The sequence below is a fragment of the Meles meles genome, chromosome 9, assembly GCF_922984935.1.
Source record: "Meles meles chromosome 9, mMelMel3.1 paternal haplotype, whole genome shotgun sequence".
Classification (NCBI taxonomy): Eukaryota; Metazoa; Chordata; class Mammalia; order Carnivora; family Mustelidae; genus Meles; species Meles meles.
In genome coordinates this window covers 14,936,379-14,952,840 of record NC_060074.1, presented here as the reverse complement: position 1 = coordinate 14,952,840, position 16,462 = coordinate 14,936,379, and the positions used below count along the sequence as shown (strand labels likewise).

Here is a 16,462-nt window from a genome sequence, read left to right as displayed (position 1 = left end):
AAAAGGGATAGTCTTCAAAAATATCTTTCCCTGTTTCAAATGTTTATTCATCTTCAGTTCCATAACCAGAAGCATTATTTCCTATAATTCCACTGGAATATTTTCAATGAAGTAAAAAAAAAAAAAAGCTATTATTATGTAAATACTCTTCATGTTTATATACATTTTGAAGACAGCAGGTAGAAAATATACAAAAGATAAAAACGGTTTTTGTATCTTTTTTAAAGATGACAAATAATCATCATACACATACATTTTTCGTGTATTATAAAACTGAAAGGCAATCCCATATTCATGAGATTTCTATAAAACTTACCACAGGATACTGCGCAAGGTCATTATAGGTTCGTCCTGCCATTGTATTTATTTGAATGAGGTAGTCAAAATTTGATATCTCTCTGTTCACCCATTTCTAGATAGTACAAAAAGCAAAATCAGAACTAACTTAAATTTTTAAAAGTTAGTAACTATTACTGATAGTACTAACATAATCTTTTGTTCCCATTATCTTCATCATCTTACTAATAAAAGGAATGGGACTTCAAAAAAGGCTTAAATCAATAAACTTTTCCTAAATTTCTTTCCTTTTAAAAACTGACTTTAGAAAAGGAACAGAAAATCAAACATAAATTTTTATTATAGTCAAAAAATGCAAAAGAATTCTTTTTTCCAATTAAGTTATTTAAATATCTCAAAAATGTCAATTTTAGGACTGTCTAACATGGAAAATTTTGTTATAAACTGATATTTTCAGAAGTGCACATATTAAAGAAAAGCACCCTTATGTACTAAAATGATCTGTAAATTTTAAATAAGTATTATCTAACTATTCTCAGAGAACTGCCTTGAGATTTTGCTACATTAGACAATTTCCTAAAGAAAAACATAATCATCATTTTCTTTTAATCACTAGCCTATTAATTACTCTACACAGTATGGGTATGCTTGAGAATTTTGCTGACAGATTAACATTCACTTTTAAGTTTACTGTTTGCCTTAAGCAAATAATACGCTTAAGGGAATGGTGAGAAATGAATCTATATATATAGATTTTATAGAAAGCCCAATTATAATTATACTTGAGTGCTAACTTTAGAAGTACTTTAACAAAGTTTACTCCAGAAAAAAATAGGAAATACCCCATTAAATAAAGCTTATTCCATAGGCAATACGAAAGAATTGCTGATGGTTTTTGAACAAGAGCAACACTTCAGATTATGATTAAAGTATATGGAAGAGGGAGACCTAATTTAGAGACCTAAATTAGCAGACTACTGACAGTTCTGGCAAACAAAAAAACAACGGCCTTTCCTTGAATGTTGGTAGTAGAAATTCAAGATATATTGGGATATAGGTGAGAACAAAATATACAAGAGCATTAATTAGATTTGGCTAACAGATGAACTGATTTTTTTCTCCTTTTTCCCCCATGGGGTCTTTTGTATTTTCCCACAATTTACCTCATGCATATATTAATTTTATTATTAGAAAAACCCAACAAGGGGTGCCTGGGTGGCTAGGTCGTTAAGTGTCTGCCTTCGGCTCAGGTCATGACCCCAGGGTCCTGGGATTGAGGCCTGCAGCAGGCTCCCTGATCAGCAGGAAGCCAGCTTCTCCCTCTCCCATACCCCCTGCTTGTATTGCCTCTCAAGCTCTCAAGCTTGAATTGTCTCTCTGTGTCAAATAAATAAATAAAACATTAAAGGAAAGAAAAAGAAAAACCCAGCAAGCCCACCTGTTATATTTTAAAAAGTAAAATGATTAAAATAGAAGAATTTATAAGATATACCCCATGAACCAAATGGTATGGGAGCTGAAGGACTGGACACAGTGTTAGTGAAACAGAAAGATTCAAAGATAATTCAAAAGATCAATTTGAATGGAAGAATGGTTGTAATAACCAAAATAAAATGATCAGAAGAGGAAGTTTTAGGCAAAAGCCTGAAATATAAAATGAACATTACAACAGTGTTGAAATTTCCTACCTGTGTCAATCCAGATGCTTTGAACAATTCCTGTGGTGATCTGGTACCATAACTATTTGGAGAATGAAGTGACAACAGTCTACTATATACTTTGTTTCTAACCTATAAGAAACAGTATTTTACAGTTTAAAAATTGATCAAGACAAACTGGGATTGCGACTTTTGTAACTGGTTTATTGAAATACATTTCACATACCACAAAATTTACCTTTTGGAGTATATAATTCAGTGGGCTTTTTTTTGTATATTCAAAGAGCTGTGCAACCATAAACACTATCTAACTCTGGAACATTTTCGTAATCTTTGAAAGAAACTTCATACTCACTAGTCCTCAACCCCCCAACTCTTACTCCTTCTCATTCCCTGATAACCACTGATCTACTTCCTGCCTCTACAAATTTGCCTCTTCTGGACATTTCTCTTTAATAGAGGATTATGGCTTTAACTACTCTACTAGCTTTGGTGAAGTCAAGCTATATATTTTTTTGAAAAAGTTACAGGGTATAATGGAATGATCAGCAGATACTGAATCAGAAAATAAGCTGGAGTCCAATTCCTATTCAGTCCTGTCATTTACTAATCATACTCGCAAATCAGTTACTTTACTGTGTCTCATTTATACATTAAACATAATAATCACTACCCTTACAGTTTTCTGAATTCCTCAAGGCTATACAAATAAAGTAATAAAATTCATCTTTGAACTTCAGTTTCCTCATCTATTAAAAAAGGAGTAACAGAATTTGCCATGGTGAATCTGAAGGTTGCTACAAAGATTAGAACCATATATAAATGTGCTTTAAAAACTATAAATAAAGTTATACAAATAAATGTACAGTATTCAACAGGAGCATGGTTGGTTTAATTATATGACATAGCTTCCTAAAAAACACAAGCTTTGTATATTCCTATTGGGAAATTTTATTTTTAATAGTAAAAAAAGTATCCTTTTGTAAAAATACAGAAATGCCCTTGAAACCTCTGAACAAAATCATCTGTAAGTAAACCTGGATCCCACAAATGAACAGAAACTTAGTTACGGACTGTGCTAATCCAGATCATCTCCGAAGCAGATGAAGAAAATGGAAGTGAATATTCAAGGATTTTATTAGGAGAGATGCCTGTGACAGAAAATGAAGAGAGAGCTAGGCAAGACAGAGACCTATCAGAAACGGATGCAAGTGTCACCCGAAGCGAGTAACAGAAGGAAGGAAGGTTGGGGGCAAGCATCCCAAGTAACGTGCTGAAGATAAATAGCTAGTATCTTGATCCAGATAATCAGGCTTCAAGGGTAATCTCTTAACCACTTACACTATTCAAGAATTTACTCTATTCCCAGAAGAAATACCTGACTCATTATTATTTAACTGAACCGAACCCAATTTCATAAATCCTATTATATCATATATATTGCATATTACTTCACAACTGGATATTGTGTGAGGCACCTACTGGCTGACACCCAGTATTTTACTGATTTATCTACTCATAGATTAAAAACGGAAAACAAGCACCCTAAAAAATACTCAAACATAAATCCCCCCCAAATTAATTTACTACTTAGCTCCTAAGGCACGTGTTTTTTCCTCTAGTATTTTGACTTCACAAAGGAGTAGAATCCAAAGTTTCAGTATAGCTCACCAACCAGAAAATTACTACAAGCTAATACTCTGGGACTTCCAGAAAGGCAGCATCTTACATACCTCTTTTTTGAAATTGAGAAAGTAGTTTGATTGGTCAACATGAAAAATCTCAAGGGCTGACCTCCTTAAATTGTAACGCCGCAGGTGAATCTCTCGAACTTGAGAATGAGGCCACTTGAAATCAAAGCCTACTCCTAAAAACAGAAGAAAACTTGTGACCAAGGTACCATATGAAGTTCCTCATGTTATGCAGAAAATATCTCCTACTTCCTGACAAAAGTAGCACTTAAGGAAAAGGATTTAATTTCTGTTTCACAGAAATCATTCGTTAAATTTAGTGGATGTTTAAATGGCTTCTCTCATTTACTTTTTTGAGAGAGAGAGAGTGCGTGCAACATGCATGCAGGGGGTGGCGGGTGGCAAAAGGAGGAGGAGAGAGAGAGAGAATCTTAAGCAGTCTCCACACCCAGTGTGGAAGTGGCTTGGGCTCAATCTCAAAACCCCAAGATCATGACCTAAGTGAAATCAACAGTAGGATACTTAAGTGTCTGAGCCACCCAGGAGCCCCTAAATGGTTATTCTATAGCTGTTCCCCTTCCTTCTTATGAGAACAGAGAATAATCCTGATTATTATATCTTAAAAACATTTTTTCCTTTTCTCTTTATATTGGCATTTTAGATTTAAATATCATTTTTCTTTTCAAAGGACTAGGTGAGAAACTGATGGAAATAAATGTACAAATAAAATTAAGATTGCATTTTATAAAAACTTTACAGCAATCTCCTTTCATCAAAACCGTTAAAAACCTTTTAATACATTGTTGAATAATAAATCGAATCCCCTACTGACTTCGTATTTCTCCTTTTAGATGACAGACCACAATTCCAGTCCTATCTTATTATTTTCTTCTCATTAATATTTGATAAACTGGATACTTAACTATTGAACAACAGAAATTATTCCCCCAGAACTCCTCACCATCTTCTTTTTCAATGCTGCAATCATAGAAGTAAATGTGTTGAGTAGTGATTTCTATTCTGCCAGGAATTACGTCAATTATTGTAATGAGTTCACAGTCTTCTGACAACACCAATTTTTCTTTTTGATCCTGTTCTTCTTTCTCATCACTGTAAAAACAAATATCAACCAAACAAAAACCACTGAACAATGTATTCTGTGTAAATGGAAAAGAGTATCAAGAAAGCAATTTGCATTACTTAAAAAAATATTTTACTGCATATTAAATTACTGAAATGCTGTCCAAATGTTATTGACCAATAACCCAGTAAAAATAAACAATATTATTGGGGTTCAAACATATGAAAGCCTATATTGATGACAATAATAACACAAAGGAGAGATAAGGAAATCAATATAGTTCCTGTTAATACTGAAAGACACTTAACAGCTGACATAGCAGTAATAGACTGATTCTGGAAATACACTTGAGCCTTGAATAATGCCCGGGTTAGTGGCACTGACCCCTGTGTAGTCGAAAATCCATGAATAAATCTGACTCCCTAAAAACTTAACTATTGATTGCCTACTGTTGACCACAGGCTTACCAATAATATACACAGTCAATAATACATATTGTATTCCTATAATAACGTAAGCTAGAGAAAAGAAAACGTTTTTAAGTAAATTATTCAGAAAATACATTTATAGGACTATACTGTATTTACTGAAAAAAACTGTATATATGTGGATCCATGCAGTTCAAACTTTTATTATTCAGGGTCAATGTACTTAGGATTATAAGCAAATATCTTCCGCAATTTTATAGCCACATTTTTCAGAACAAAATAATTTTTAATTCTTTCAAATACTTATACATACATATTTACTCTGGCTGTTAAGTCGTCTTCAGGAAGGTCTAATTTATCCTCCTCCATATTGCTAACTTTTACTTGTTTCACTACTTCCAAAAGCAATGAATCACTGGAAGGCTGTGAGTGTTGGATACCTGTTTAAATAAATATAAAATATCCATTAAACACAGTAAAAAAATCTTATTACAGTCCTTCTATAATTCCTGACTATTAATTACATAATAATAATAATGTGTATTTTAAGTAAAGGAGAAGGGCAGGGGAATTGGGTGAAGGAGTCAAAAGGTATAAACTTCCAGTTGTAAGATGAAGTATTGGGCATATAATGGGCATGAGGACCAGTTAACAATGCTATATGGCACAGCTGAAAGTTGCTACGAGAGATCCTAAAAGGTCTCATCATAAGGGAAAAAACTTTTGTAACTATATGATGTGATGGATGTTAACTGTACACTGCTCTGATCATTTTGCAGTATGTGCATATCTCAAGTCATTATGCTTTACACCTTACACAGTACTGTATGTCAATTATATCTTAATAAAACTGGAAAAAAACTAAGAAGGACTTAACATTTTCTAAGATAAAAAAGCAATTTACAGGGTCCCTGGGTGACTCAGTTGGTTATGTGTCGGCTCTTGGTTTAGGCTGAGGTGGGATTGTGGGATTGAGCACTGAGTGGGGCTCTGTGCCCAGAGGTGAGTATACTTGGGATTCTCTCTCTCTCCCTCTGCTCCTCACGCCTCTCTGCCCCCGCCCCTGGACTCATGAGCTCTCTCTCAAATAAATCTTTTTTTTTTTAAGATTTTATCTATTTTTTTGACAGAGACACAGCAAGAGAGGGAACACAAGCAAGGGGAGTGGGAGAGGGAGAAGCAGGCTTCCTGCCAAGCAGAGAGCCCAATGCAGGGCTCGATCCCAGGACCCTGGGATCATGACCCTAGCTGAAGACAGCTGCTGAATGACTGAGCCACCTAGGCACCCCTCTCTTAAATAAATCTTAGGAAAAAAACCCTCAATTTACTACAGAAAAGTTTTTATACATGATTTAGAGTAATCTAGGTTGGTTGTGATCTTAAACACTACCACATGTATAATAAAAGGAATAAATGTTTTAAAAATATGTTATCTATTTTAATGATGGTATTATTTATATTTCAAAATGGGCCAAGTAATCTCTTTAGTTCTAAAGTATGCCAATAAGTCACAGAAAGAATTATTCTCATTGTATTAACTTAATAGAACTATTCTTACTTTGTATTTGTACTAAGGAAATATTAAGAAAGAAGATGACAAATTATCTTTAATTGGAAGAGAATACATAACCCAAGAGCTAAAGTTTTTTTTTTTCCCCCTGGCACACATGAAATTTAGTAAGTAATTCTGGATACAAATATATACAATAAATGCAATACATTTTATAAACTATACATTTTATAAGAAGGCAGGGCTAGTATAATGGGAAGAATGAAGGCTGTGAAGTGGTAAACTTAAATTCAGATTCTGTTCTACCACTTATCAACCAGGTGACTCTTCTGAATCTGTTTTCTTAACTGTGAAATGGAGATACATCACATCACAGTAAGTATAAGATGAACGGCAGCTATCATTATTATACATCCACTTCTCAATTACCTGAGTGACGTAAGAAGAGTAATAAAAATAACTGCATAATTTATAGGTAGGACTGGGAAAAATTTATGTATGTAACTATGAATAAAGATATTTCAGTTGTGGGAAATAAAAATAATTCATAATAGTGAAGCCTTGTTAAGATTCTCTCTGTTCCTCTGCCCTTCCACCCTTCCCTAATGAAAAAGAAGAAAACAAAACAAAACAAAAAAACCCTAAGTAACAAAACATTATAAAGATGACAAATCCTCCCTTAGTTTTTCAAATGGTATCATTGCTCAGACATAAAAAATGAGTCAACATAATGTACAAATGCATTTTTCTATGTAAATCTGCTTTGACCACACCTTTGTCTATACCTACGAAGTACTGGCTCACACTTCTCCTAGAACAATTTATTATTTTTACTGAACATGTTTGTTCATGTAGCCTAATTTATTTCGTATAGCAAAATTTATTGTTAAACAATTAAACAAAGCACGTGAGAATATGCAATGAAAACTGAAAATAAGGAATCTAGATAATCCGACACAAATAGAAAACAGACTTTATATAGATGAATGACATTATTCCATTAAGAGTGTAAGTTCAAAATTTTATAAGACTGGTGAATAAGGGGCGCCTGGGTGGCTCAGTGGGTTAAAGCCTCTGCCTTTGGCTCAGGTCATGATCCCAGGGTCCTGCGTTGGAGCCCTAGGGCAAGCTCCCTGTTCACTGGGGAGCCTACTTCTCCCTCTCCCTCTGCCCCTCCCCCGTGCTTGTGCTCTCTGCCTCTCAAATAATTTTTTTTTTAAAGGAAGATTGGTGAATAAAATGAGGATGGAAAACACGTCAGGCAAAAAGCCCAGCTGGGAAACTACTGTTTATTTTAGGAAAAGGTAGCACTAAGTTAAGCCATGGCAACAGTAAAGAGAATGAGAATAAGAAAAAACATTCAAAAGATGTGTAAAGGAGAATTAACAGGACATTATACCTATTATGTGTAGGGGATTAGGAGGGTAAGGATAGACTCATGGTTAATATTAATGATCCTGAGTAACTAATAGATGGAGAAAATATCTAGGGTGAGGAGTAGACAAATGAGAAAGATAACGAATTCAGTTTCAGAACTTTTATATGGAGGTCTCTGTGGAAGAGGTATCCCAACAGGCAAACACGCAATTGGAAACCTTGGTCTAAAGTTCAAAAGGGAGGTAAGAATTAGAAATACAGGTGAGAAAGCATCGTTTCGTATATACTGGTAAGGTCATGAAATCACCACTTCACAGAAAGCGTATGTAAAAGGCAAAGCGCCCCCCCCAAATATTTAAAAAAATGTATTTTATTGGGACGCCTGGGTGGCTCAGTGGGTTAAGCCGCTGCCTTCGGCTCAGGTCATGGTTACAGGGTCCTGGGATCGAGGTCCGCATCGGACTCCTTGCTCGGCAGGGAGCCTGCTTCTCTCGCTGCCTCTGCCTGCCTCTCTGCCTGCTTGTGTGTACTCTCTCTATCTCTGGCAAATAAATAAAATCTTTAAAAAAATATATACATATATATTATTTATTTATTTGACAGAGAGAGAGAGAGAGAGATCACAAGTAGGCAAAGAGGCAGGCAGAGAGAAAGAGGGGGAAGCAGGCTCTCTGCTGAGCAGAGAGCTGGATGTGGGGCTCAATCCCAGGACCCTGAGATCATGACCTGAGCTGAAGGCAGAAGCTTAACCCACTAAGCTACACACCCAGGCGTCCCACTAACTATTTAAATTCCACAATTTGTAAGTGGTTGTGCTCCCAAAGATACTTTACAAATCACTTGTTTAATTCACAATGAATTTCTCATAAAAAATGTTACAGATAATAGTTAATTTTGTAGTTTAGCCCACAATGTAAAAATTATTCTGCACATTTGCAATGGGATGCTTGCAAAGCAGTACTGGGGTATGTTAAACAAAACAACATAAGAAAATATTTTTAAAATACTATGAATTCTGGCAGCTGATGAAAATACTTACAGATAAAAATAAGGAGTAGGTAGAACATTTTACAATTACTTCTAAAGGATACTTCGGAAACTTTAAAGAGCTTTAGAGATTGATAACACTACGAATTTTTGTTTCTTCTGTACTATCTTTTTGTCACTATTATACTTGGTGTATATTGAAAATTAGGTAGGAGAAAAACTGAGAAATGAAAAAAAGAAAGAACACGAGTTTTCCTAGATTTATTTAAAACCAAGAAGAAGGGACATAAAATTGTATCTGTGTACCAGTATAAAGGGGTGAGGAGAGGAAGAGGAATAGGAAATTTCCTGGGAGGGATTTCTTCACAAAAAAGAAGAAAACAATAGGGGACACTATTCTTTAAGAATTACTAGATTCAAGTCATTCACCAAAGATATTTGCTGAGTGATAAGTGTAGTAAAATTTCAAGGAGTAGAGAAAGTATAATTGTCTCAAGATACATACAGGTAGAACAAGCTGTATGCAAGCGACTTTATATATAAGATACTCTTAGAGTTTCTTTCATGGGTAGGACCATTATTTTGCATTAAAGGAAATGAGTTACTGCATCTGATTTATTGTAGGATTCAAGACTGTAAATGCCAGGCATTGCAGATAGCACTCTTGATTAATTTATGGCATCAACTGTATTGGCCAATATATTAAGGCAACTTTAAAAAGACTTAAAAACTAGTACTTGAATTTCATCTAAAACTTAGTCACTGAACACAAGGTGGCTATGATAAAGCAAGTTAGTACACATATGACTGCCAATGACTCGACAGTCAATATTTTGGGTATTTCACAGACCTGTCTTCAAAAAGGGAGATATGAACTCAGATGGTTAGAAAGGCAGAGTTTCCTAAAGAGTTGTAGAGACTCTTCGAAATCTGTTTCGAAATACTGATAAGCTATGTGTTTTTGTACTTTTCTCTAGAAAAAGGCATTGGCCCATATAAGATACTAAAGGTTTAAAAAGAACAGGTTATAAAACAAAGATTGAAAGCATTGTTAAGAATTCTAAATATATCTAACATTAGCCTCAGTCATGGTAAGCAGACTAAGGGAAAAGAAACACTTTCAATATCCCATAATGGATACAAGAGATAGTACATTGCACATAAACTACAATATCATTTTGGAATTATAATTATGTTTTTCTTTGAAAAATTACAACTAAATCATAAAGTAATTCATCTTAGATTTAGGCCAAAGATAACAGAATTTAAACTTTACAACCCTTTAAGTATCAATTTCTGTACAATAAAGCTTTGTAAATAGTATCTTAACATTTTGAAAACAAAATGGCACCCTTCATTCCTGAGTAAGCAATTCTGAAACAATTAACAAAAACAATAACCAACCCACCAATACCCTCACTAAGATAACAAATAATTAAACAAGCATCAGAACTCACCTAGATTATCTCTCAATGCACTAGCATCTTCATGAGTTTTGAAGTTATAATTTGGCACCAATTTAAGTCTCATGCGGGAGTAATTTTCTACATTAGCTAATTTCCAGTGAAGTGGACTTTGTTTCCTATGAATATTCATAAGTAAACAAGTAAAATTACTTAGCTTGAAGTTACAAAGATTGGTTGATTGAACTAGAGTAAGAAAGTATCAGGAATTTTGCATTTGTTTAGCACCATTTTATAAAAACACATTCATTATCTCGTTTGACCCAAAGAACCCTGAAAGAAAACCATCATAGATATGCACAGCTGTAGTTTTTACATGAAGAAGCTAAGACAGGCTAAATTATTCGCCTGAGATGCCAAGTCCTTTGTTGTATTTGCTGTTTGTTGTTGTATCAAAAATAAGAATTTAACAAAAATCTTCACACTTATAGCCTGGTATCTTTTTTTTTTTTTTTAAAGATTTTTATTTATTTATTTGACAGAGAGAGATCACAAGTAGGCAGAGAGGCAGGCAGAGAGAGTGAGAGGGAAGCAGGCTCCCTGCCGAGCAGAGAGCCCGATGTGGGACTCGATCCCAGGACCCTGAGATCATGACCTGAGCCAAAGGCAGCGGCTTAACCCACTGAGCCACCCAGGCACCCTAGCCTGGTATCTTTTACTCTTTAACTGTTCAATGGAAGTTCTTAATTAGCTATACAATGAATTTATTCTAATACAGTGTTCAAAGTAAAATAATTTTACTACAAATAATGAGAATATAATTAATCTAAATTAATTATATTAATTTATTTGAGAGATAAAAGAGCTAAAACTCTTAGAAGAAAAGACAGGAGTAAATCTTGTTACCTGGATTTGGGAATAGTTTCTTAAATATTATATCAAAAACAAACAACAAAAGGAAAAAAAAGGAGATAAATTGGACTTTGAAATTAAAAAAAAAATTCGTATACCAAAGGCAACTATCAAGAAAGTGAAAAGAGAACCTACATATTTACAAATCACATATCTGATAAGGGTCTATTATTGAGAAAAAGAACTACAATTCAGCTATAAAATGTCAAACAATCTCATTTAAAAATGGGCAAAGAACTTGAATAGACATTTCTTCAAAAAGATATACAAATGGCCAAGTGCATGAAAAGATACTCAATGTCACTGGTCATTAGGAAATACAAATAAAAAATCATACAATACCACTTTACATCCACAAGGACAGTCATAATTTTAAAAATTGGGAAAATTTTACAAGTACTGGTAAGGTTGTGGAGAAACTAGAACCCACAAACAATGCTGATGGGAATGTTAAATGATGCAGTTGCTGTGGACAATTGGCAATTCCTCGGTAAGTTAGACACTGGATTATATCATGACCTAGCAATTTTATTTGTACATGTATACTTTTTTAAAAAGAATTAAATAACAGATGTTGAGGGGTGCCTGGTGGCTCAGTTGGTTAAGCATATGCCTTTAACTCATGATCCTGGAGTCCTGGCCCTGCATCAGGCTCCCTGCTCAGGGTGGAGCCTGCTTCTCCCTCTGTCCCGGACCCCATTCATGATCTCTTCTCTCTCAAATAAATAAAATCTTAAAAATAAGAAATTTAAAAAAATACTGACACAAACACTTGTTCACAAATGTTCATAGCAGTACTATTTATAATAGCCATATGGAAAACCCAAATGTCTATCATCTGGTGAATGAAGAGACAAAATGTGGAATATCCACACAATGGAATATTATATGGCCAAAATAACCTGAGGGTTTTGAAGGGTCAGGGGTGGAAGGTTGGGGGAACAGGTGGTGGGTAATAGGGAGGGCACGTTTTGCATGGAGCACTGGGTGTTGTGCAAAAACAATGAATACTGTTACGCTGAAAAAATAAATAAAATGGAAAAAAAAAAAAGAATTCTAAACCCGTAAAAAAAAAAAAAAAAAAGAAGTACTGATACATGCTACAATACAATGAAAACATAATGCTAAGTGAAAGGATTAAGGCCACATATTATATGACTCCATTTATATAAAGTATCAAGAATACACAAATTCATAGAGAAAGAAAATGGATTGGTGGTTGCTATGAGCTGGGTAAAGAAACAGAGAATGATTGCCTAACAGGTCCAGGGTTTCTTTTTGAAGCTAGACAGTGGTAATGATTGCACATTATGAATGTACTTAACGTCACTAAATTGGATATTTTTAAATGGCTAAAATGGTAAAGTTTGTATTATGTGTATTTTACCACAATAAAAGGAGTGTATTGTATATATATTATATATGACATTATTTTATATATATATATGTAATTCAGCAAAATGTATGTGACTTAGGATCAAGTAAACTGTAAAACAGAGAAACACATAACATCACTAACTAGCTCAAAGAGGCAGTATCAGGAAGACAGATTCAAGACTTAAATTCTACATCACAGGGTAAAAGGAAGGGAAATAACTCCATGTGAAAAACATATATACAAAGCTCTAAACATTCCAGACCTGTAATTCACAAAAAGAAAACCAAATTAATTAAACGCAATTTTTTATAAGTTGAATGTTTTAAAAATCGGATTGGAGAGGACACTGGCTCAAAAAGTTCCAGGCAGGAGTTCTAAAGAAGAAAGGGTATTTGATAAATAATATCCTCCTACCTTTTAGCCCAAGGTCCCCTTTCAGATGTGAGGTAGAGCTGTACTGCCTTCCAGCGTCTCAGAGTGATTAACTGCTGGCTGCTAAGTTGTTTAAGGGTATTATTATACCTCAAGTTCTCTTGCCGTGCTTTTCTATTAAATGGTTCCACAAAAAATTCCTGAAACAGCAATAAATAATAGCATTCAATCATTTATTTAAAGAATTTTAAAAGTCTGACCCAAAAAAACCATGCAGTAAAGAAGCTGGTAATCAACAGTACTTTCTTGTTCCATTAGAATAACTGTCTTTAATGAAGCATATGATTCTAACTATAGTTTATCTGTATTTTGTAAAACTTAAAAAATTAAACATGTGAAGAACTTCAAAAGTGTAATGTACCTCAATATAGGATTTTTTACAGAAACTCAGAATTATTAACCTCATACAGTCAAATAAAATGATCTTCCTTTGGGATCCTTTGGTTTTTAAGGCAATAGAATGAGACTCATACTTAAAATAAAGCAGAAGGAAGAGTAACCACATTCATACTAACACTGGGGACCGGAAAAGAAATGCCAAAGACGAAAAAATCTACAGAGGCAAATCTCTCACAATGAAAAATTTCATCATTTGGACTGCTGCTCTCTGAATAACAGCCTAGTTATTAGCAAATGAATTCACATACTTAGTCTAGTTTTCAGGATAAAATAGACCCTGATAATAGGTTCTATCAGGATATAACTCTAAGCCCTGAAATTAGTTTTATAGTTTTCTAAAAAATTTTATTTGAGAGAGAGAGATAGTGAGAGTGACAGTGAGAGAAAGCACAAGTAGGGAGGAGAGGGAGAAGCAGGGAGCTCAGCAGGGAGCCTGATATGGGGCTTGATCCCAGGACCCCGGGACCATGACCCAAGCCGAAGGCAGACACCCAACCGACTGAGCCACCCAAGCGCCCCAAGTTTTAGTTTTCAAAAAGACAAGTGGTAAGACTGACTTATCTGACTCACACTGATATTCATCTATCAGGAATTAAATTAACAGTATTAATTTGTTTCAAAAAATCAATACTGAATTACACTGAAAACAGTTAAAGACATGGATTTAAAAGACATCTTTTATTTAGTGCTCCACGTCACTCGGCATCAGGGAAATACAAATCAAAACCACAATGAGATATCACCTCACACCAGTCAGAATGGCTAAAATTAACAAGTCAGGAAATGACAGATGCTGGCGAGGATGTGGAGAAAGGGGAACCCTCCTCCACTGTTGGTGGGAATGCAAGCTGGTGCAACCACTCTGGAAAACAGCATGGAGGTTCCTCAAAATGTTGAAAATAGAACTACCCTATGACCCAGCAATTGCACTACTGGGTATTTACCCTAAAGATACAAACGCAGTGATCCGAAGGGGCACGTGTACCCGAATGTTTATAGCAGCAATGTCTACAATAGCCAAACTATGGAAAGAACCTAGATGTCCATCAACAGATGAATGGATAAAGATGATGTGGTATATATACACAATGGAATACTATGCAGCCATCAAAAGAAATGAAATCATGCCATTTGCGACGACATGGATGGAAGTAGAGCGTATCATGCTTAGTGAAATAAGTCAATCGGAGAAAGACAACTATCATATGATCTCCCTGATATGAGGACATGGAGAAGCAACATGGGGGGGTAGGGGGATAGGAGAAGAATAAATGAAACAAGATGGGATTGGGAGGGAGACAAACCATAAATGACTCTTAATCTCACAAAACAAACTGGGGGTTGCTGGGGGGAGGTGGGATTGGGAGAGGGGGAGGGGGGCTATGGACATTGGGGAGGGTAAGTGCTATCGTGAGTGCTGTGAAGTGTGTAAACCTGGCGATTCACAGACCTGTACCCCTGGGGATAAAAATACATTATATGTTTATTAAAAAAAAAAAAATTTGGAAGGGGAGGCGAACCATAAGAGACTATAGACTCTGAAAAACAACCTGAGGGTTTTGAAGGGTCAGGGGTGGGAGGTTGGGGGAACAGGTGGTAGGTAATGGGGAGGGCACGTTTTGCATGGAGCACTGGGTATTGTGCAAAAAAGAATGAATACTGTTACGCTGAAAAAAATAAATAAAATGGAAAAAAAAAGACATCTTTTATTTTTATTATTATTTTTTAAATTATGTTAGTCATCATACAGTAGATTATTAGTTTAGTTTTGTTTTTTTTTTAAGATTTTATTTATTTATTTGACAGATAGAGATCACAAGTAGGGAAAGAGGCAGGCAGGGAGGCAGGCAGAGAGAGAGAGAGGAGGAAGCAGGCTCCCTGCCAAGCAGAGAGCCCGATGCAGGGCTTGATCCCAGGACCCTAGGATCATGATCTGAGCGAAAGGCAGAGGCTTTAATCCACTGAGCCACCCAGGCGCCCCAGATTATTAGTTTTTGATGTAGTGTTCCATGATTCACTGTTTGCCTATAACGTATCTTTAGAGAGGTAGTACAGCAGACCGTGGTTAAGAATATAACTTTGTGGGCTCAACTGGTTAAGTGCCTGCTTTGGCTCAGGTCATGATCTTGATATTGGGGTCCTGAGATCAGCCTTGCATCGGGCTCAGTGGGGAGTCTGAGTCTCCCTTTCCCTCTGTCCCTGCCCTCAGCTTGTGTGTGTATGCTCTCTTTCTCTCAAATAAATAAAACCTTAAAAAAAAAAAAAATGGAACTCTGGAGTTAGGCCTAGGTACAAATCTTAGCTACTTAATTCTCTGAGGCCCAGTATCCTCAACTCTAAGATGAAGCTGATAATAACTGCCATCAAAAAAGATTAAGATTTAAAGTGCCAGGAAAGTAGTGAGCTCTCAGTGAAATGTAGCTGTTATTACTATGATTGTTACTGTAATTATTACTAGACTTAGGAAATCAATGATTTGGTATTATCAAATATTTACCTAAGGGTAAAGTTGCAGAGAAAGTATTGACTGGAATAAAAATTGACAGAACTATGAGGACAGTGCAACAGTTTTAAAAAAAGAGATTTTATTTGTGAGAGAGAGAGAGAGCAAAGGGGCATGAGCGAGCACAAGCAGGGGGAGCAGCAGGCTTCCCACCAAGCAAGGAGCGGGAAGCAGGAATCAATCCCAGGATGCCTGGGATCACGACTTGAGCTGAAGGTAATCACCCAGGTGCCCCCACAGTACATTTCAAGAAAAGGAGTAGCAAACAAGCAAACAAAACTGCTATTTTTGGTTTAACCACATATATACATAAAAATCAGGAAAGATATATACCAAAATTCAATAGTGGTAGATTACAAAGGTTTCTTTTTATATCATTTTATGGAATAAATGTAATTTTATTTGG

General features: G+C 35.3%; 1 protein-coding gene across 2 annotated transcripts in view; it reads right to left on the bottom strand.

Moving 5' to 3' along the window:
• Positions 1-16,462, bottom strand: part of NBEAL1 (neurobeachin like 1) — a 181,512-nt gene that overhangs the window by 48,248 nt on the left and 116,802 nt on the right. For both annotated transcript variants that reach the window (XM_046018684.1, XM_046018685.1), the window contains 7 exons: positions 13,137-13,294; positions 10,487-10,611; positions 5,469-5,595; positions 4,608-4,756; positions 3,689-3,822; positions 1,986-2,087; positions 317-412 (listed from right to left, as the gene is read on the bottom strand). In XM_046018684.1, coding sequence (XP_045874640.1) covers positions 317-412; positions 1,986-2,087; positions 3,689-3,822; positions 4,608-4,756; positions 5,469-5,595; positions 10,487-10,611; positions 13,137-13,294 — 891 coding nt within the window. The remainder of the gene's footprint in view (positions 1-316; positions 413-1,985; positions 2,088-3,688; positions 3,823-4,607; positions 4,757-5,468; positions 5,596-10,486; positions 10,612-13,136; positions 13,295-16,462) is intronic.